At 35.8% G+C, this 21,269-nt stretch overlaps 1 protein-coding gene across 3 annotated transcripts in view; it reads right to left on the minus strand.

The window, feature by feature from the left end:
• Window positions 1-21,269, minus strand: part of COG5 (component of oligomeric golgi complex 5) — a 336,271-nt gene that overhangs the window by 152,229 nt on the left and 162,773 nt on the right. For all 3 annotated transcript variants that reach the window (XM_058728763.1, XM_058728764.1, XM_058728762.1), the window contains exon 8: window positions 7,147-7,312. In XM_058728763.1, the coding sequence (XP_058584746.1) occupies window positions 7,147-7,312 (166 nt within the window). The remainder of the gene's footprint in view (window positions 1-7,146; window positions 7,313-21,269) is intronic.

Raw genomic sequence — 21,269 nt, forward strand, 5'->3', positions numbered from 1 at the left:
TATGTGTGGTACAACTGTGCCAGAGAGCAAAGAAGTGTTCAAAGACAAATGGAGATTTGTCAAAGGACATAGGACCTTGACTGGAAGGGGTTTCCCCAAAATGAATTAGGGAACTTTTGACCATCCAAAATAATAGGGATGAAAATGGATCATAAAATACTGATTGAAAACAATTTGTGAATTCATAGTGAAAACTGAAATGTTTAAAAAGGACGCACTTACTGTGATGAGCACCAGGTACCGTATGGCAGTCCATTATGAAACTAATATTACATTCTATGTTAACTAAATGGAATTTAAATAAAAACTTAAAAAAAAAACAAAAAGGATGGAAATTTCTCTTTACCGAAGAATGTCACTTAATAAATGCAGTGGAGTAATAGAAAAAAAAATCATTGGCAACTACTAGTAAAGTAATTAATTGAGGGAAAGATAATCATTGGATACTAAAACACTGCAGGAAATGTTAATGAAAAACAGGATATTCACATGGTCTCAAAGTATGTACCACAAATTACTAATCACAAAGAAAAGAAAGCAATCTTATAAGGAGCTATCTGGCATACACCACAGTAATGAGATGATTTCATTTAGCATCAGCAGTAATGAGACAGACATAATTTTGGTGGTTACAGATACGATGTTAATGGTAAATACACAACATTACCTTACTAGCTTGTTTACTCTGAATATACCCATAAAGAGACAATCAGATAAATCCAGATAAATTCAAATTATGGGGATCTCCAACCATGTTAATGCCATAAAAGACAAAAAAGGCAATGGGGTTGTTTTGATTAAAGGAGAGTAAAGACACAAGATAACTAACAGAAAAGCATAATCCCTGATTGGTTCAAGCTGGGGGAAAAACTATTATAAAGAATATTTTGGGGAACAAGTGAAAAATGTTGAATATGGATTAAACATTAAATAATATTAATGTATCAATGTTAAATTTCTTGAAAGTGATGTCTAAGAATGTTCTTGTATGTAATACATATACACAGCTATTTGTGCAGATTTAAAATGTTTCAACATAAAAAAAAAAAGCAATCTTAGTCTCAAATTGAAAAGTATCAATTCCAATCCAAATTAAGCTTGAAAGCCATGCAGAAGAGCCCATGAGTGAATAGTTTATCCTGTTTTAAAGAGGGCAAGATGGACACCTGGGTGGTTCAGTCAGTTAAGCATGGACTCCTGATTTAAACTCCAGTCATGATCTCAAGGTTGGGTCATAATTTCACTGTTGAGTCACAATCATCACAGTTGTGTGAGTGAGCCCTAATGTCAGGGTTGGTGCTGGGTGTGGAGTCTGCTTAGGATTCTCTCTCCCGCTCTCTCTGCCCCTCCCCAACACATGCTCTCTCTCCTCTCTTTCTCTCTCTCTCTCTCTCAAAAAAAAGGGGGGGGGCAAGAAATCAAGAAAACCAGAGGCTATGTTTATAAGCTGCTTCCTTATAGTTTTTCAACAATTCTAGGTTTATTTTTTTTTTTTTAATTTTTTAAGGTTGGTTTATTTTTGAGAGACAGAGGGCAAGTAGGGGAGGAGCAGAGAGAGAGGGAGACACAGAATCCGAAGCAGGCTCCAGGCTCTGAGCTGTCAGCACAGAGCCCGATGCGGGGCTCGAACTCACTAACTGTGAGATCACAACCCTCTGAGCCCAAGTTGGTTGCTTAACTGACTGAGCCACCCAGGTGCCCCAATAATTCTAAGTTTAGAAAAGAGTTACATGTACCCTTAGCAAAGAGATGCTATTACTTTTTAGTGTGAGAATATTAGGAAGCAATAAAAGAGAAAAATACCTATGACAGAGATACTGGCTTTAAAAATATGAGTAATTTGTGTTTGAAATCTAAGTCTAACTAATTTTTAAAATTATTTGCAGTGTTGTCCTCACTACTAAGGAGAAGTGTACAGAGAATAGAGAGGAAATAAGTTAACGATGTGCAATTATCTCACAAGTCATATAAAGAACAAACTCCTCACAATGAAGAAAGGGTATAGAGTACCTTTGTGAACACTGGAAAATACTGATCGAATTCCTGGAATATGCATAGTTCAGTTTTGTTATAATGAATTATGGGACACATCAACCCACTACTTTCTTAAAGTAAATATAGCCAGATATTGGTTCAACTAGTTCCAGAGGCCTCATGTTCCTTACTTACTTAAAGGTAAGTAAGGTAGAGAATGACTTATTTAAAATTTTTATCCTCATAAGCTAAATACATCCTATTGAAGACATTAATATGATAAAAATAATCAACTGAACATAGAAAAGCTATATAAAGAGGAGAAAGAATAATTAAAACAGAAAAATTGATGCCATTATCAGTTAGCTTTAGGAGAATCAAGAACAAAAACAGTGTCATAAACTAGGTTTTATTAAAGTGATAGAAAAAACCAAGAGTTACTTAAAAATACTTAAGAGTGATTTCTAGTTATTGATGGCAGAGTAAAATCATTTTCCTACTCTTTTTCCTGGAAAGCCAATGAAAATAAGAACAAAAAAAAAATACACTTAAACAACAACAATACCACCAACAACAACAAAAACCCACCCCAAACAAGGAATCAACTAAAACTTCAAACTTGAGATTATGTATGCCACATGATGTGGATAAATCAAAATGAAAAAGGAATCAGATAGCTCTCATCTTGGACCATTAGCAAAAACCAAACTACCCTTAAAATTAATTATAAAAATTTAGATGGACTATTCAATGATTCTTTGCTTAGAGCTGAAATGGAGAGACATGAATGAGCCAGGGAAGAAGCTAATAAAATGTTTAATGTTGCAGAATGGCAACAAAGAAAAATGGAAGAAGAAACCATAATAAAATGATATTTACACTTTATAATAGTTAGTCCTCTAGTTGGGGGAGATTATCAAAGGTAACATGAGGTGAAAGAGGAAAGAAAAGCAGAGAATATGAGGTTTCCACACAAAAATTGCTTAAATGGCTTTACCACGATTCACACTAAGCTCTCTAGAATGACCCAAAATTTGAGAAAAATGTATCCCAAAGATAGAAGAAGTAACAAATTGGTGAATACTTAGACAACAAACTTCATCCAAGTTGTAGACTGTCCTAGTTTCTCCCTACAACCACCCCTATACTATTCTTCAACAAACAGCTGGTATCTTTCAAAGATGAGTAAGAATGAGAAACAGACAATATAGGACCTAACACAAATTGAGAGGGAGGGAAGATGGGGAAAGGAAAGGAACACATGTTGCCAAAGAAATTCCCAAAGGAAACAACAGGAAGGGTTACTTGATCTTCTACTGTCTCAAAGCAATTATAGGGAACATTCTCATTGTAAATATATAACAGACATTAAGATCACATTAGAAATAACAATATAATGATCAAGGGTGAAAACACAATCAGAAATGGGAAAATGAACAAATGGACATGATACAAAATGGAATAAAGTACAAAGATATAAAATATAATAATTATGGACAATATATTAGAAATGGAAAACAAAGAAGATGTGACATGTATATAAAGTTCCTGAAAAGAACAAATGGAAAAGAAAAATATTCAAATGTACCTATAAAAGAAAACATATTCTAACTCAAAAAAAAAAAAAAAAGATACAGAGCATTCAATGCCAAGATACATCCTAAATAAATTACTAAACTTCAAAGATAAATAAAGACCCATATGGACATTGTTAAAAAATAAAATTCAACTGAGTAAAATTTAAAGATCTTACTGGCTTTATTCAACAATTCATCAATCAGGCAGCAGGCAATCTAGCAGATAGAAAGGAACTCTGAGGAGCTATTCAAAATGAGAGACTTTTATAGGCAGAAGGGAACAGGAACAAAGAAGTTATACTAGATAAAAGAGGCAAACTGGTTATGGCAAGGTCACTTTCCTTTAGAGGACAGTAGGACAGATTACCTCACTAGTACTGATTAGGTGATTCCTGACTGACTGACTGACTTAGGATTCAATTTCCAGGAAGGGCTGAAAGGCTGAAACTGTTAATTAAGTTACGTCTCAGTTTGGTGGCATGGGGTTTAGCATAAGTGACTCCATTTTGGGCCAGCTGTCTTACTTTTAACAACATCAAACTAAAAACAAGTAAGTTACAGGGGGTAAAAATCTGAGTTAACAACTTCCATTTCTTGGTTCAACTGTAAGGAGCTTGTACGTTGCCACTCTGTCCTAACAACAAATGAAAAGCCTAAAAGACTGAAAAATTCTTCTTGGACCTGTAAGAGAAGGGAGGACACATGGCAAACCACTTGCCCCCAAGATCAGAGAGACAGGCGAATACGGGAAGTCTCCATGTATCAGAACATAGCCTTGCTAGCAGAAAACAGTGGGAGCCAGTGCTAGGGAAGGAAAACGTGAAGTGTAACTGATGAATTGCTACAGACTCAAAGTGGTCAATTGTGAAAATTAAAAGCTCCAGGGGTAGTCAGTCAGGGGGGCCCACAATATTGTGAGATTTGCATCCAGAAACCCAAATAGTTTCCCACAGTAAATATGGGAGAAAAATCACCCAGTGCCTCCAGCAGGAGGAGGAAAAAGGAAACCATCTTGAAATATACCAGAGGACTCTATTCTTAACAAGGCCTGCCCTAAGGGGAAGCTGGTTAACCACAACCTAAACTTCTGGAGTGTTATCAGAACCTAACTGACCAGGGAAGGGAAATATCCAACTCCAGTCCCTCTGTGGTCATTCTCTCCCACCCAAGGGAGGAGAAAAAAAAATTAGTACACTTGTACAGTTCAAGGTACAAAGGCACAGGCTCACTAAAAAACAGAGACCCAATGATAGCCCTTTATTTCCACTGAAGGAAAGACTGTTTTCACTTTTTCACTACTACAAGTAATAGCACAATAAAAAATTCTTATATCTACGTGACAGGTTCTCTAGGGTATAATTCTTATAAGAGAAATTATAAGATCACAAGGTACATACGGTTTTAACCTCAGAGAACAATTTGATAAAACTGAGTCAAGTGGCTGAACCATTTCATTCTCCTACAATCAGTGTTAACGAGAGTTTCTGCACTCACCCAACACTTAATTCTTGGGTTTTACCAGTCTCAGGGTTGAGAAACAGTATCCTTGTTTTATCTGTACTTCCCTAATAATTAGTTCGGTCACCCTCTAGAAAGACGCTTAACATATTTTCCCGTTTATTAGATGTGTTCTATGAACTGCCTAATCATATTCTTATTTTTTAAGTTCTCTTTTTCTTATTGAATTGTAAACCTTTCCAACACATAATAGGTAACATTTTTCCTTAAGATTATTGAACTTTATATATTTGAGAGGAAAAATCTTAAAACATATAGAAAATTTGAAAGCATACTAAAAAAAATTTCCCTGAATTGTTTGTTAATAAGTTATTGACATGATGCCCTATCACCCTTGAATGCTTTAATGTGTACTTCCAAAAAATAAGGACATTCTACTCCATAATCTTAATATGACCAACAAGATCAGCAAATTAATATGAATATTGTCAATGTCACATTTAAAAAACTAAAAATAATAGTGATTATTCTTTAAAAAAATTAATGAAGAATTGATGCTTAAGGTTTCTACGTTAAACCACTGTATCTACTTCTCAACAGATTATAATAAGGCTTTAAAACTCTTTATTCTTTCAACAAAAAGGGTGTACATTAGGAATGACAGCATGTGAATAATTGCTTTAATTTTTTTTTTCTTTTTCTTGACAACACAAGAGGGAATGAGATTAAACTGCTCCTGGAAATTTAAACATGAGATCAAACTTTCTGAGAATAATTGCTGGGAAAAGCTGAGAGTGAAATCTCCTTCAGCAATTTCTTTTCAAAGCTCCCCTTCTGGGATAGTTTTAATACAGGCCTATTCAGAGGCTAGGGCTAACCTTTAAAAATCCCTTTAAGATCCAAGATTCTTTTATCTCTTTTTATCTAGTGCAACTTATTTATGAGTGACATATATTGTGCGTTATTTAAGGCTATGTTTATACAGCAAATATAAAAACCATAATTACTGACTGTAAATATTTTAGTATTAGCCTTGTATGTATTAGCCTAATAACTTTAGTATTAGCCTAATAACTCTGTTATTAGTTCTATATGCATTATTCCATTTATTCTTTAGGACATCTCTGTGATGGTAGAATAGCTTCTCCGATAGAAAAATGGAAAGAGAGAAGCTGGAGACAGTAAGTCTGACAACAACTTTGGGGGATTTTCTGTAGTCTGAAGAAATAAAATGAGGGAAGAAAAAAGAAATGCAGTCAAGATAGAGGTGTCTGTCTTTAAGAGAAGGTACACTAGATGACTGTACATGACAGGAAAGAGACTTAAAGAAGGCAAAGTGACTACATGGCAGGCAGAGGGGATCTGCTAAAGCAATGTCCTTGGCAGATGGGATCTAACGCAAAAGCAGAGTACTCGGTTTCTGCCAGGAGCAAGGACGGCTCCTCCTTATTAACAGGAGAGAAGAAAGAAGGAAAGAAATGCAGACATGTGTTGGTTGGGTAAGTGAAAGCCACACACAATGTGTACTTTTTCCTATCCCACCTTTGAGGGGTGTGTTAGATCTGAATGCCATCAGCAGGTACATCTTGGCAGGAAAAAGGTCACAGACTGCTATTGTAGGGCTACTCCTCTCTCATACCTTTGTTTAGTAGTTTTCTTTACATTTTGCTGTCATTGTAATGTTCCCAAAGGTTTTATCAGTTTCTACCTCCACAGTTAACCTTTTTGGCTCCTGAACACCAGAATTATTAAAAGGAAAAGCCCAAAAAGCTAAGGAAGAAATTGCATTTCCTTAAAAAATATTTTCTGTCTCAAGAAGTACATGTGAGGATAAGGATTTCAGAAAGAAAAATGTTCCTTTTTTTTTTTCTTGCATCTGTTTCCTCTGAACTAAGTGAAGCCACAGTTTATAGATTTTTTTTTCTAGAAGTTCTGAATATACCAATTGGCCAATTCAACTCACTGATTAGACAAAAAAAGTTATAAATAAATTCTGAAACATAATTTCTTCTCTCATTTTCTGTCTACTAAAATATGAGTCATTAGACTGCTTTGAAACTTAAGTGTTTCACATACTATTCAAAGGACTTCTTGGTTATAAATAAATAAAGCAGCTAAATATAAACCATAGCCATACCTCTCACAGCTGACTGTGAAGGCTGAGTCAGAACTTTGATGTCTAATGCACTGTTGATATGTTCTTCTAAAGCAGCACAATATCCATCCACAACGCTGGTAATAGTTTCCTTCAAAGTTCCAAGATTATGGAAAACCTGAAGAGCTGTTCCAACTTGAGTTGGATTCTTTAAAAAGGTGGGTGTGGGGGGTGGGAATAGGTATAAAAGGAAAACAAACAAAATCAATATAAATCTACAACTTTAAGTGGTACTTGAGTAGTTACTATTATATTCTTAAATTATCATAGGCAGGAACAAAGGGAGTCCATTTAGAACAAATATTATTTTTAGTCATGATTTCTTCCATAAAAGACAAAATTAAATACTATGTATATTATTTTCCCCTTTTCCCTTTTTCTCATCCTTTAAAGGATAATAACAAGATCAGAAATCTGTTATATTATTAGAGCTTATTTAAAATTTACCACCAATCCCTATCAAGAGAGCCATGCTGGAAATAACAACAACCCTACATCCGTTTGAAGAATATCTGCCAAGTTAACTGAGGGCAGATCCATGCAGACTTACACTATTCATTATATTTCATTCATTCAATTCATTCTAACCAGAAATATTTATACAGTGCTTACTATGTAGGTCTTGGTTCCAGGTGCTAGAAATATAGTTGTAAACAAAACCAATTAAGTCCCTACCGTCATGGAACTTCTATTTACCAAGAAATATATATTTTTTTAATTTTTAAAAAATGTTTATTTTTGAAAGAGAGAGAGAGAGAACATGCATGCACAAAGGGGGGGTAGGGGTTATATATGCAAAGAAATATATATTTAAAAAATTTTTTAAATGTTTATTTTTGAGAGAGAGAGAGAGAGAGAGAGAGAGAGAGAGAGAAAGAAAGAGAATGAATATGAATGAGAGAATCCAAAGCAGGATCCAGGCTCTGAGCTCTCAGCATAGACCGAACCACAAGATCATGACCTGAGCCGAAGTTGGAAGCTTAACCGAATGAGCCACCCAGGAGCCCCTTTACCAAGAAATATATTAATAATATATCTGTAACAGAGTATCAAGTAGTGATAACTGCTACAAAAAAAAAAAAAAATCAATCAGGGAATAAGAATAGAGAATGATGGGGAAATTACAGACAGAAGAAGTCAGAGAAGCCAGTTATAAGTCAGAGGAGTCAATTTTCACTACCTGATACTCTGTTACATGCATCTCTGAGGTGATTTTCAAACCGAGACCTGACTATGATGAGGGAGGGAGTCTGAGGAGGATATGGGGTAAAACAGATCTGAACAGGTATCAACGAAAGTGCTGAGCTAAAATATGCTTGGCAGCTAATCAATCAAACAGCAAGAAGGCCCTGACAGTGACTAGAGCAGGGTGACTATAGCAGAGAGGAGTAGGCAGTAAAAATACTGTGAGCAGATTGAGTCCATAGTATTATTAACAGGTTGTTGGCTTTGTCACTAAGTACATGAATCATCAAGCCAGAATATGGTTCACATCAACATATATCTCCAGATCCAAATAGCTGAAAGTCCACTTTCATTTATGATTCAGTGCCTGTTATTAGAGGCACTTATATTAAGAGTTAAATTATTTTATTAACTTAATTTCTAAACTGTTAAGTTTAGAAATAAGACAAAAGGTTACTCCTGAAATACACCGGTGTTAATAATAGAACATGCTGTAATAACACACGCACAAACAGGCAAAGTAGAATCAGCTTAAAGAAAATAGCAAGAAACAAGGTTGGTGAATAGCAATACCCATTGTAGACTTTTCCCCGCCACAAGAAAAAGAAGCAAATGGGCATCATTTCAAATATTTTAGTGGAAAAATTAATTTAATCTGTTCATATAGTTATAATAGAATTTAATTCTTTTATACACTGTCAATTCTCTATCAGTGAACTACCAAAGAAAATGGGAGAAAATAAGCTATTCACATAAAATTATTAACTGAAAACATGAGGTATAGCTATGTTTTGGTTATTGTTAGTTCCATTTATTCCATTCTCCCCAGAGTGGTAATATTTTTTTTTTTATTTTTTAGTAGAGATCAAGATCAAGGGGCACCTGGGTGGCTCAGTCAGTTAAGCATCCAGCTCTTGATTTTGGCTCAGGTCATGCTCTCATGCTTTGTGAGTTCAAGCCCTGCATTGGCTCTGCATTGACAGCGTGGAGCCTGCTTGGAATTCTTTTTCTCCCTCTCTGCCCCTCTCCTGCTTGTGCTAGCGCTCTCTCTCATCACATAAACAAATGTTTTAAAAAAAAAAAGATCAAAATTATGCAGCTGCAAAGAAATTTCCTCTAGCATTACATGAGTGTCTGTGTAATACAAAAACAAGCATTACCTGAGGGACCTCTAAGGAAATTTTCACTTTATAAAGGTAGAATATATATTGTAAAATCGTATTTATTGCCTGTATTATCCTCAAAGAGTCGGAAGAGCATAGCTTCTCAATATATGGTAGGGTTTCAGTGTTATCAGCTGAATGTACATTTTAAGATACACTGTATAGCAACTGAAACACATTTAAAGTTATATTTCACTTGAACGATCTGGCTAATAACATGGACCAGTCTTCATCGTTTCCCACTCCAAAAATTATTAACCCCCAAAACTTTTCAAAACAGAAACATATATAGCTTACTATTAAAGAAGCATCTGATGTGGTATTATTTGTAATAATTATAATTTATACTACTTATAATCATTCTAGTTGTAATTTTAAGCCTTCCAATTAATGTGACCACTTTTTCAATTAATGCCAGTTATTCACATTCATAGCTTAATGTAAACATATTGTTTGTTAGTTGGGGCACTACAAAATAATAATTAAGTAAAATTCTTTAACATATATACAAAGGAGTGTGCAAATTATATAAACACAGCTCTAAGAATTATCACAAAGTGAACACATCTTTGTAACTACCACCTGGACCATAAAACCGAGTATCAGCACTTCTGAATCTTTTGTACTGTTCCAAATGCACATCTCCAAATATCATCATTATCATAACTTCTAACACGATTGATTAGTTTTGCCTATTTCTGAATTTTACATAAGTGGAACCATAAATAAGCTATTATTTTGTGTCTGCCTCCTTTTAGTCAAACTTTTACTTGTAAAATGCATCCATGTTGTTGCATGTAGCAGTAGTTACCTTGTTCTCACTGCTGTTGATTAGAAATTTACCTTTCTCTATCCAACTAATATCCAACTGGATTACATTTGAGTTATTCCATTTTTTAGGTATTTTAAACAATGCTGCCATCAACATTCTGGTGCACAGCTTTTAGTGAACATACATGCATATGCATTTCTGCTGGGTAAGAGTAGAAATGCTGAATCACTAGGTATTTGTATGCTTGGAATTTGCAGATTCTGCCTATTTCCCAAAGTCATTGTACCAATTTATACTCCAGCAGCAATAAATGAGTTGTGGGTGCTTCACCATCTTACCAAAATTTAGAATTATCATCTTTTAAAGCTATTCTCTGGAATGTTCATGGTGGTTTTAATTTACATTTCTGTGATGACTAAGAAGTTATCCTTCCTTGCATGTAAATTATCCATTTGGACAGCTGCTTTTGTGAAGTACATATTCATCTCTTTTGCCCATTTTTCTCACTGGTTATTTTCATCTTTTACATATTTGTAAAAGTTGTTTACATATTTGGATGTAATCACTTTCATGATTATATGTATTGCAAAGATGTTCTCCCACTCTTAAGAAGTCTTATAAGGAAAAGAAGTTCCTCATTTAAATACAGTCCATTTTATCAACCTATAGTTAGCACTTTTAGTATCCTAAAAATTTTCCATCCCACATTTATGAAGATGTCTTTCATTCATGATTTATCCTCCAGAAACCCTACCGCTTTACCTTTAATATTTAGATATATAATCCACCTGGAATTACTTCCTGTATAAGAGCCAAGATTAATGTTTTTCTATATGAATACCCAACTGACCCAGCACAATTTGTTTTTAAATGTTTATTTTTGAGAGAGAGAGGAGCAGAGAGAGAGGGAGACATAGAATACAAAGCAGGCTCCAGGCTCTGAGCTGTCAGTACAGAACCTGATGCAGGGCTCAAACTCATGATCCCCAAGATCATGACCTGAGCAGAAGTCGGACGCCCAACTGACTGAGCCACCCAGGCGCCCCTGAACCAGCACAATTTATTTGAAAGAACAAACAAGGATAAGACAATCTTTGCCTCCTTGCTCTCAAAGCCTACCTTTGCAGTAAATCAACTTTCCATCTATGTGTGTTTGTTTCTGGACCTTCAATTCTGTGCCATTTGTCTATCTGTATGTCAGTTCACCTATGGAAATTATCGTAGCTCTAGAATAAGTCTGGTGGTCCTCCGTCCCTGTTCTTCAGTTTGGTGTACGGGCTATTCTTGCTTCAGGATGCTTCCGCATAAATCTTATAATGGCACATCGTTTCCATCAAAGAGAAAAACTCCTGAAATTTTGAGACTACAATAAATCTATACGTAAAATCAGAAAGAATGGAAATCTTTATAAGTATGAACTCTCCAATCCGTGAATAAGGGTAGTTCTCTTCATTTACTCAGGTTTTCTTTAATTTCTCTTAATAATGTTACAGTTTCTTGAAGAGCTATTATATATCTTTCATTTGAATCATTCCTACACGTTTAATATTTTTTGGCTACTTAAGTGGTAATTTAAAAATCTTTTTGTTTCTCTGTTGCTGGTATACTGAAAATACAACAGGTTTTTATACATTGAAATTTACCAAAGTTCAGTTATTAATTCTAATAGTTTTTCTGGAGATTGTTTTCAATTTTCTATATACATAATCATGTTATCTCTGAGTATTTTTTATTTCTTCATTTTCCAATCCTTCTACATTTTATTGTTCTCTCTCATTACCCTGGTTAGGATCTTCAGTATGTTACTACATACAAGTGGTACAAGTAATATCTTTGTATCATTCCTAATCTCAAGTAGAAAGCCTTAAATATTTCAATACTGTGATTTTTGCAGATATCATTTACTAAAAAAAATTCTATGCTAGGTCTGCTAGGACTTTTTAAGTCATAGATTGATGCTGAGTTTTATTAAATTCTTGTTCTGCATATATTGAGATGATCAATTTTTCCCTTTATTGATAACATTACACTGCACTTCTAGACTAAAGTCCTCGTGGTAATAATAAATTATCCTTTTTACCTGTCTCTGAATTACATTTGCTAATACTTTCTTAAGTATTTTTGCACTGATTGTCAAGACAGACAGTTAATATCCTTCCTCATAATATCCTTGTTTTGATATCAAATTTATACTGGCCTCATGAAATAATCAAGTAAGTATGCCTTCTTTCCTTTTTTCTCAATTCTTAGAGTTTGTGCAACACTGGTTGGTTTATTAAATGTTTGGATGAATTAACTAGTGAACCTATCTGTGGGGTTTTCTTTGAGGGAAGGTGTATAATGATAAATTCAATCTTGTCAATAGAACTATTCAGATTCTAATTTTCCTAGTGTTATTTTCAATAAGTTGTTTCTCCAGAAATTTCTCCATTTTATCTAAATTTTCAAATCTACTATTATAAAGTTATATTTAGTGTCCTCTTACAAACATATTAGTTTCTGTTAAGTGTATAATTAGGTCAACTTTTTTATTCTTAATACTGGTAATGTGTGTCTTTAAATTTTCCCCCCCTACCCTCTCATCAGTCTTTTTCAGTATTTACCAATTTAAAGTATTAATCTTGTCAAATAACCAACTATCGGATTTGTTGATTCTATTCTGAGATTCTGTTATTCCTGTTTCACAGGTCTTTGGAGTCAGACCTAGATCAGAAGCCACACATGTGCAGTTAGTGGACAAAACCTTAGCAAATTATTTTTCTGAGACTGAGCTTACTCATCTGCACCACCTGCGCCAACCTTACAGGTAAATGAAATTATCCTTGTAACCCATCTAGCACTAAAGATAGAATAAAGAGCTCAACAAGAATTAGTTGCCTTTACCTTGATCTATTGGAATCATAGTTAATGTGGAAAGAATGTGGGCTGTTATATGCAGATAGTCTTGGGATAAAAACCCAACGTTGCTATATATGTAACTGTGTGACACTGGGCAAATTATCACTCATCAAACCTTATTTTACTTATATAATTAATATTTCCTTCCTCATCAGATTTTAAGATACCTAAGGGAACACACCAAGTTTGTTTTATTCACTGCAATACTCGTTACATCTATCACAGGTGTTAGGTGTTTAAGAATTATCAGTTGAATAAATAAAATTTTTATCATTTGGGGGCACTTGGGCAGCTCAGTCAGTTGAGTGTCCAACTTCGGCTCAGGTAATGATCTCACGGTTCGTGGTTTGAGCCCCGTGTCGGGCTCTGTGCTGACAGCTCAGAGCCTGGAGCTTGCTTCAGATTCTGTGTCTCCCTGTCTCTCTGGCCTCCCCTACTAGAGCTCTGTCTCTCAAAAAATAAATTAAAAACATTAAAAAAATTTTTTTTTATCATTTGGCTTGCTAATCTTTGTATGACAAATGAAAAGACTATTGAAATAACACATTTAAAATACTTAGGACTCAGTGTATGAGTAGTACAAAATGCTGGTTCTCAGATCATTTATTAATATTCCAAAAGTTAAAAGAATGCTAACAATGGTCTTTGTTTCAGTTCCCAAGAAATTCTTACTGCTCCATATTTACTCATCATTTAAATGAGTAGTTACCCAATAAATATGAGTAATCCTGAGGAACTCTTTTCTCTCCTGTGTATCTCAACTTCATAAATTTAAAAATTATGAGGATAGATGAACAGAAATTCCCAAAATTATCTGAAGATCTTTTTTATAAAAATGTAGCCAACAAGACCTTAACGCCAAAAACTGTGGTTCAATTGGATCAGAATGACACCTGGTTATTGTATTTTTCAAAGCTCTTTAGATTGTTCTGATATAGTTAGCCTGGCAGCCATCTAGGAACCAACATCTGAGAACCACTGGAATAGATGACTGCCAGACTTCAAAGGATGAGAACCATATATTCATTTGAAGATAGTTGTTTTTTTTTATTTTATTTTTAAGAACAACATAATACACAAAGAAATGACAGAGGAAAACTACAGACTATGTTCAAGGAGCAGTACACAGATTCTACTACCGTGAATGTGATGTGCATAAAAAAAGACAGTAAAAGATAATGTTGAGCTGACAAAAAAGGATCTGGTCACTAGCAACACTGAGTGGCATTCTGTAAAAAAATTATCTTACTTTGATTGTAGTAAAAAAGTTATTGATGTCTTCTAGATAATCACAACTGTTTGAGGAAATGCAATAATCAGCTTTGATGATAGTTGAAAAAAGAGCTTGAACTAGAGAGGTGCAGTGAGAATATAAAGAACAAGACAGATACAAGAGATTCTGAAACACTGGAAACAAACTGGATGCTGACTGACTACAATGGACAAGAGTTAGGGAAGAGCCTAGTCTCTTCAAAGACTCAAGTTTGGAAGACTGAGAAGATGGGAAAAGAAAAAAAGGACAATCAGAAGAAGGAGACCATTTGGGTGAGCGGACGAGCAGGAGAGAGGTGGGCAGGGGAGGATCAGAGGCTGTTGCTAAAAAAGCACTTAGCTGTTAGTCATGCTGAGTCTAAAGTGCCAAACATCTTTGGTGGGAAATGAGAACATTTTTGAAATGGATCATCACAGCAACCTTGCCTGAGTGGCAAACTAACCTGAATACAAAATGAAAACAGTAGTGTTGGAAACTATAAATCACAAAGGAAGTAAATCAAGAATAGAATCAGTGAGAGTGAGAGAACAGACATGGAATGATACAATACTCCAGCCAGGAATGAAATTGGAACATTAGGAAAATTGAAAATGCAATCATTTTGTGTAGCTATGATTCAAGTGAAGAATATTTCCTAAAGATATTGAACATTAATGTCCTTTCTCTACCATCCGCTCTCGTCACAGACAAATACTATGTGTTTTGACCACAGGCTTTTTCCAAGCCCTTAATAACAATAAATTTCAGGCTTGTAGTTCCCTCATCTGTCAAATGAGGGGGCTGGACTAGATGAACTCTTAGAACACTTTGCACTACTAAAACATAGTAATTTTGTTATCATTCAATGTGGATCATCCACTATACACCGACCATGTGCAAGATGCAGGGGATAAAAAAAAAATGAAGCAAGTACTGCACTTTTCGTTATTTACGGTCCGATGGGAGACAGAGACAAGTAAAGCAGCAATTAGAATGCACTATGATAAGTGAGAGGAGAAATGGAAAGTTTAATGAAAACACATAAGAGGGGTGATTAACTCAACTGGGGAGGGAAGAGGAATGGAGGAGTCAGAAATGATTCTGAAAGGAAGGAGTCTCAGCTAAGACCTGAAATGAAGCTGTCATGGGAAGGTGTCCAGCGGCATGGAGGTAAGGACATGTGAAAAGATTTCCAGGAGGAGGGGGAAAGCAAAAAGAAAACTCCTCCAAGCAAAGGAACAGCACATACAAAAGCCTGTGAATAAGAGCATATGATGGAAACTAAGTCCACTAATATGACATCTGATAGGTAAGAGATCTACATAAACACCTGCTACAAATCCAGGTGCCTACAGAAACAGCTCTCAAATTTTAGGGAGATATAAAAGAATTACCTGGGGGAATTTATCAGCCAAATAAGGGGCATATGGGAAGTTTGTGGAATGCTGGTAATGGTTTTAGCTTTTTTTAATTTTAATCCCAATGTTTAGTTATATGTTTGTTCACTTTGTGAAAAAATCAGTGAGCTACACTCTTATAATTTATGCACTTTGCTGTTAGTTGTATTTTAATTTAAAAATCTATGGTAAATAATAGGAAATGAAAATGATAACAAATTAGGAGAAAAAATGTAAATCAGATACCTTACATACCTAAAACAGTTTATTTGGGGGCAAAGATATTAAATTGAATAAAATAATATACGAATGTTCATATTATTAAATAAACACGAATCTTGTTTAATTTTTTCCCAAGACAATAAAAGCAAGTTTTATGTCTGAATATAAACAATCACAATTGGCTTTTAAAAATAATTAGCTTCTAAGATATTGGCTAATATAAAATACATATTTCAGTTTTGCATGTTGCCATGGACTGGAACGCCTGTGTCCCCTCGCCCAAATTCAGATGAAGCCCTGACACCCAAGGTGGTGGTATTCAGAGATGGGGCTATTGGGTGCTAATTAGAGTTAGATGAGGTCCTGGGGGTAGGACCCTGGCCTGATGGCATTAGTGCTCTTATAAAAGATACCAGAGAGCTTGTACGCTCTGTCTCTGTGCCATGTGAGAGGATTCAGCAAGAAGGCAGCTGTCTGCAAGCCAGGAAGAGACTCCTCACCGGAAACTGAAACGTGCTCAACCCTGATCTTGGACTTTTCATCATCCAGAACTGTGAGAAAATAAATTTCTGTTATTTAAGCTACCTACCTGACCTATGGCTTTTGTTGTGGCAGCTTGAGCCGCCAAATGTTTATGTTTTACAAATAGATTAAATTTTAGACAGTGTCATGTCTAAAATTAGTGCCTCTTTGCCCCCAACGAATTCATGTCCCCCTGAAACGTCAGACTGTGACCTTATCTGGAGACAGGATCTTTGCTGATGTAATTAGTTACACTGAGATGAAGTCATACTAGATGGCAGTGGGCTCTGAATCCAATGACTGATGTCACACAGAGACACACACAGTGAAAGAGGCCTTGTGACAACAGAGGCAGAGATCAGAGTGATGCCATTACAAGCCACGGAAATTCAGGGATGGACTAGAGCCAGGAGAAGTTAAGAAGAGGCAGGGAGGGATTCTTCCCCAGAGCCTTCAGAGGGAGCATGGCCCTGCCAACACCTTGATTTGGATTCCTAACCATCAGAATTATGAGAAAATAAATCTCTGTTGCTTTAAGCTACGTAGTACGTGGTAATTTGTTACAGCAGCCTTAGGAAATCAATACAAACAGTTAAGGGCAACAGAAAACCATGCAAATGCACAAAAGATATTCCATGCTCATGGAGTAAGAGAAGACTGTTCAACTGTCCATACTATCCAAAGCAATCTACACATTCAGTACAATCCCTATCAAAATGCCAAACAGCATTTTTCACAGAACTGGAATAAACAATACTAAAATTTGTACAGAACCACAAAAAACCCCGAATAGCCAAAACAATCTTGAAAAAGAAGATCACAATCTCAGATTTCAAGCTATACTACAAAGCTGTAGTAACCAAAACAGTATGGTACTGGCACAAAAATAGACACAAAGATCGACAGAACAGAGAACCCTGAAACAAACCCACAATTATTCAGTCAATTCACCTATGATGAAGGAGCCAAAAAAATGCAATGGAAAAAAAAAAAACAGTCTTTTCAAGAAACAGTGCTGGGAATACTATACAGCAACATGAAAGAAAATGAAACTGGATCACTTTCTTACACCATACACAAAAATAAGCTCAAAATGGATTTTTAAATGTGAGACCTGAAACCATAAAAATCCTCTAAGAGAGCGCACACAGTAATTTCTTTGACATTCGTTATAACAACATTTTTCCAGATCCTCTCCTAAGGCAACAGAAACAAAAGCAAAAATAAACTACTGGTACTATATCAAAATAAAAAGATTCTGGGGGCACCTGGGTGGCTCAGTCAGTTAAGCGTCTGACTTCAGGTCATGATCTCAGGGTTTGAGAGTTCGAACCCCGCATCAGGCTCTGTGCTGACAGCTCAAAGCCTGGAGCCTGTCTTCAGATTCTGTGTCTCCCTCTCTCTCTGCCTCTCCCCTGCTCGTGCTGTCTCCCTTTCCCTCTCTCCCTCCCCCTCTCTCTCAAAAATAAATAAATAAAACGTTAAAAAAGTTAAAAAAAAACCAAAACTTCTGCACAGGGAAGGAAACAATCAACAAAACCAAAAGACACCCTACTAAATGGGAGAATATATTTGCAAATGATACATCCAATAAGGGGCTAGTATCCAAAATATATAAAGATCTTATACTCAATATACACATACAAAAACAAATAATCCAATTAAACAATGGGCAGAAGACATGAACACATTTCTCCAAAATTGACATACAGATGGCAACAGATACATGAAAGGATACTCAACACCACTCATCTTCAGGGAAACACAAATCAAAACTACAATGAGATATCACTCACACCTGTCAGAATGGCTAAAAGCAAAAATACAAGCAACAAAAAGTGTTGGTAAGGATGTGGGGATAAAGGGAACCCTTGTGCACTGTTGGTGGGACTGCAACTGCAAACTGGTGCAGTCACTTGGGTTGCTTCCATATATTATCTATTGTAAATAATGTTGCAATAGACACGGGGGTGCATTTATCTTTTCAAATTATGTTAAGTAAATACCCAGTAATAGAATTACTGGGTCATATGGTTATACTATTTTAATTTTTTTTTTATTTTATATATAGAGTGTGTGTGTGTGTGTGTGTGTGTGTGTGTGTGTGTGTGTGTGTGTGTGTGGTTAGTGGGGGAAGGAGGAAGAGGAAGACAGAGAAAGAGAGACAGAGAAAGAGAGACAGAGAGAGAGAGAGAGAGAGAGACAGAGAGAAAGAAAGAGAGAGAGAATCTTAAGCAGGCTCCACGCTGTGCATGGTGCCCAACCCAGGGCTTGATCCCAAGACCCGGGGATCATGGCCTAAACCAAAATCAAAAGTCAGACACTCAACTAAGACACCCAGGCGCCCCTGTATTTTTAATTTTTTGAGGAATCTCCATACTATTTTCCACATTTACAAGAGCCTTCACATTCACTAATTTTATTTTGTCATCAAAACATAGGTAGAACAGGGGTGCCTGGGTGGCTCAGTTGGTTAAGTGTCCAACTTTGGCTCAAGTCGTGATCTCACAGTTTGCGGCTTCGAGCCCCGCATCGGGCTCTGTGCTGACAGCTCAGAGCCTGGAGCCTGCTTCGGATTCTGTGTCTCTGTTTCTCTCTGTACCTCTCCCGCTCATGCTCTGTGTCTGTCTCTCAATAATAAATAAATGTTAAAAAAAAATTAAAAAATCTTTTGCATTGTTGGTGGAAATGCAAGCTGGTGCAGCTACTCTGGAAAACAGTATGGAGGTTTCTCAAAAAACTAAAAATAGAACTACCCTATGACCCAGCAATTGCACTACTAGGCATTTATCCAAGGGATACAGGTGTGCTGTTTCAAAGGGACACATGCACCCCCATGTTTATAGAAGTACTATCAACAATAGCCAAAGTATGGAAAGAGCCCAAAGGTCCATCGATGGATGAATGAAGAAAATGTGGTATGTGTATACACACACACACACACACACACACACACACACACACACACACACACACACAATGGAGTATTACTTGGCAATCAAAAAGAATGAAATCTTGCCATTTGCAACTACGTGGATGGAACTGGAGGGTATTATGCTAAGTGAAATTAGAGAAAGACAAAAATCATATCACTTCACTCATATGAGGACTTTAAGAGACAAAACAGATGAACACAAGGGAAGGGAAACAAAAATAATATAAAAACAGGGAGGGAGACAAAACAAAAGAGACTCACAAATATGGAGAACAAACTGAGGGTTGCTGGAGGGGTTGTGGGAGGGGGGGATGGGCTAAATGGGTAAGGGGCATTAAGGAATCTACTCCTGAAATCATTGCTTCACTCTATACTAATTTGGATGTAATTTTAAAAAATAAAAAGTAAAGTTAAATTAAAAAATTAAAACTAAAAAAAAAACACAGGTAAAACAAATATTAGTATCTTCATTTTATAGGTAAGGAAATGGAGGCACCAAGAGGGCAAGCCCACAGTGGGCCAGTTTTAGGTCTCGGGCTCTTTCATGCCTATTCTAAACTCTGCCATGGGTCATCCTGTCGCCACTTGACTTCAGAAGGTCTCCAGATATAGCAATTTTGCAGGTGAGAAATACTCTCTGGTAAATTTTAAGAGCTCTCAAAACATACAGACTTAATTTAAGCACATTTGAAAATACCATGCTAGTAAGAGATAAGCTTCTGCTGAAAAGGTAGCAACGTCTTCTAGACAGTATCTTTTCTCTAAATGAGACAGTCAATTCTAAGAATAATTTTTCTACAAACTGTCACTGTGACCTTCAAGAAATCACTTAACCCAAAAAAAATTTCCCCAACTTCATAGACTGTGATGTAAAATCAGATGAAAGACAATGTAATAGAGAAGAAAGGATAATTTCACAAATAGATCAAGATGAATTTCTACCTCTTCAAAAGCACTTAAGATGGCACAACCATTTCCTTTATTAAACTAAAATTATTTCTCCTACTTTAGAAACAAATAAACACGATGTGACTTTTTCTTTCTTTTCCAACACCTCAGTAGCATTATATGGGAAGAAAATAAAATCTCACAAGAACAGTCAGAAAAGCAGCATAGTTGTTTAAGATCCCTGAAAAACTTGCCCAAACAGGAACACTGTAACCAAAGCAACAGCTGGCACTGAGCTCATGGAAGGGAGATATAGCAGGACTGCTGTAAAGAATGTTCCATGAAGGAGCAAAAAGTATTTCAGCACTCACTAAGCTATAAGCTAATATGAGATGATCTTTGTGAGCACAAATACAGCATTAAGTCAAAAGTTTAGCATGACTTTAAAAGCTTAGTATAACTGGAATCAGAAAAGAGTGACAGAATTTAACTGGAAAGAAAATGTAAAAATGACATACATGCACAAAGACCAGAATTCCACTGTGGATGATGGCCTTATATATTTAAAGTCTGAAAGGATCAAATAATCCTTGCATCACAAAGTCAATCACATTTCACTCTTTCCCCTAATAAAGTAACTCTTCAGCAGGTAAATTTTTCTTTAGATTTGATGTAAGCAATGAGCTGAGAAAAGAAAAGGACAAATAGAGGATACAAATTCCGTACGCCATTCCACAAAGTGACTCTGTTCATAAGGCCTCAAGTTCTATGATAAAGTCTTAGTTGTTTCCAACTGATTTTAACTAGAAAGACAAGCATGAGATCCAGAAATTATACTTTTACTTAGTGAAGAGGTGTAGGATTATACGGT

Source organism: Neofelis nebulosa, chromosome 4 (genome assembly GCF_028018385.1).
Source record: "Neofelis nebulosa isolate mNeoNeb1 chromosome 4, mNeoNeb1.pri, whole genome shotgun sequence".
NCBI classification, from domain to species: Eukaryota; Metazoa; Chordata; class Mammalia; order Carnivora; family Felidae; genus Neofelis; species Neofelis nebulosa.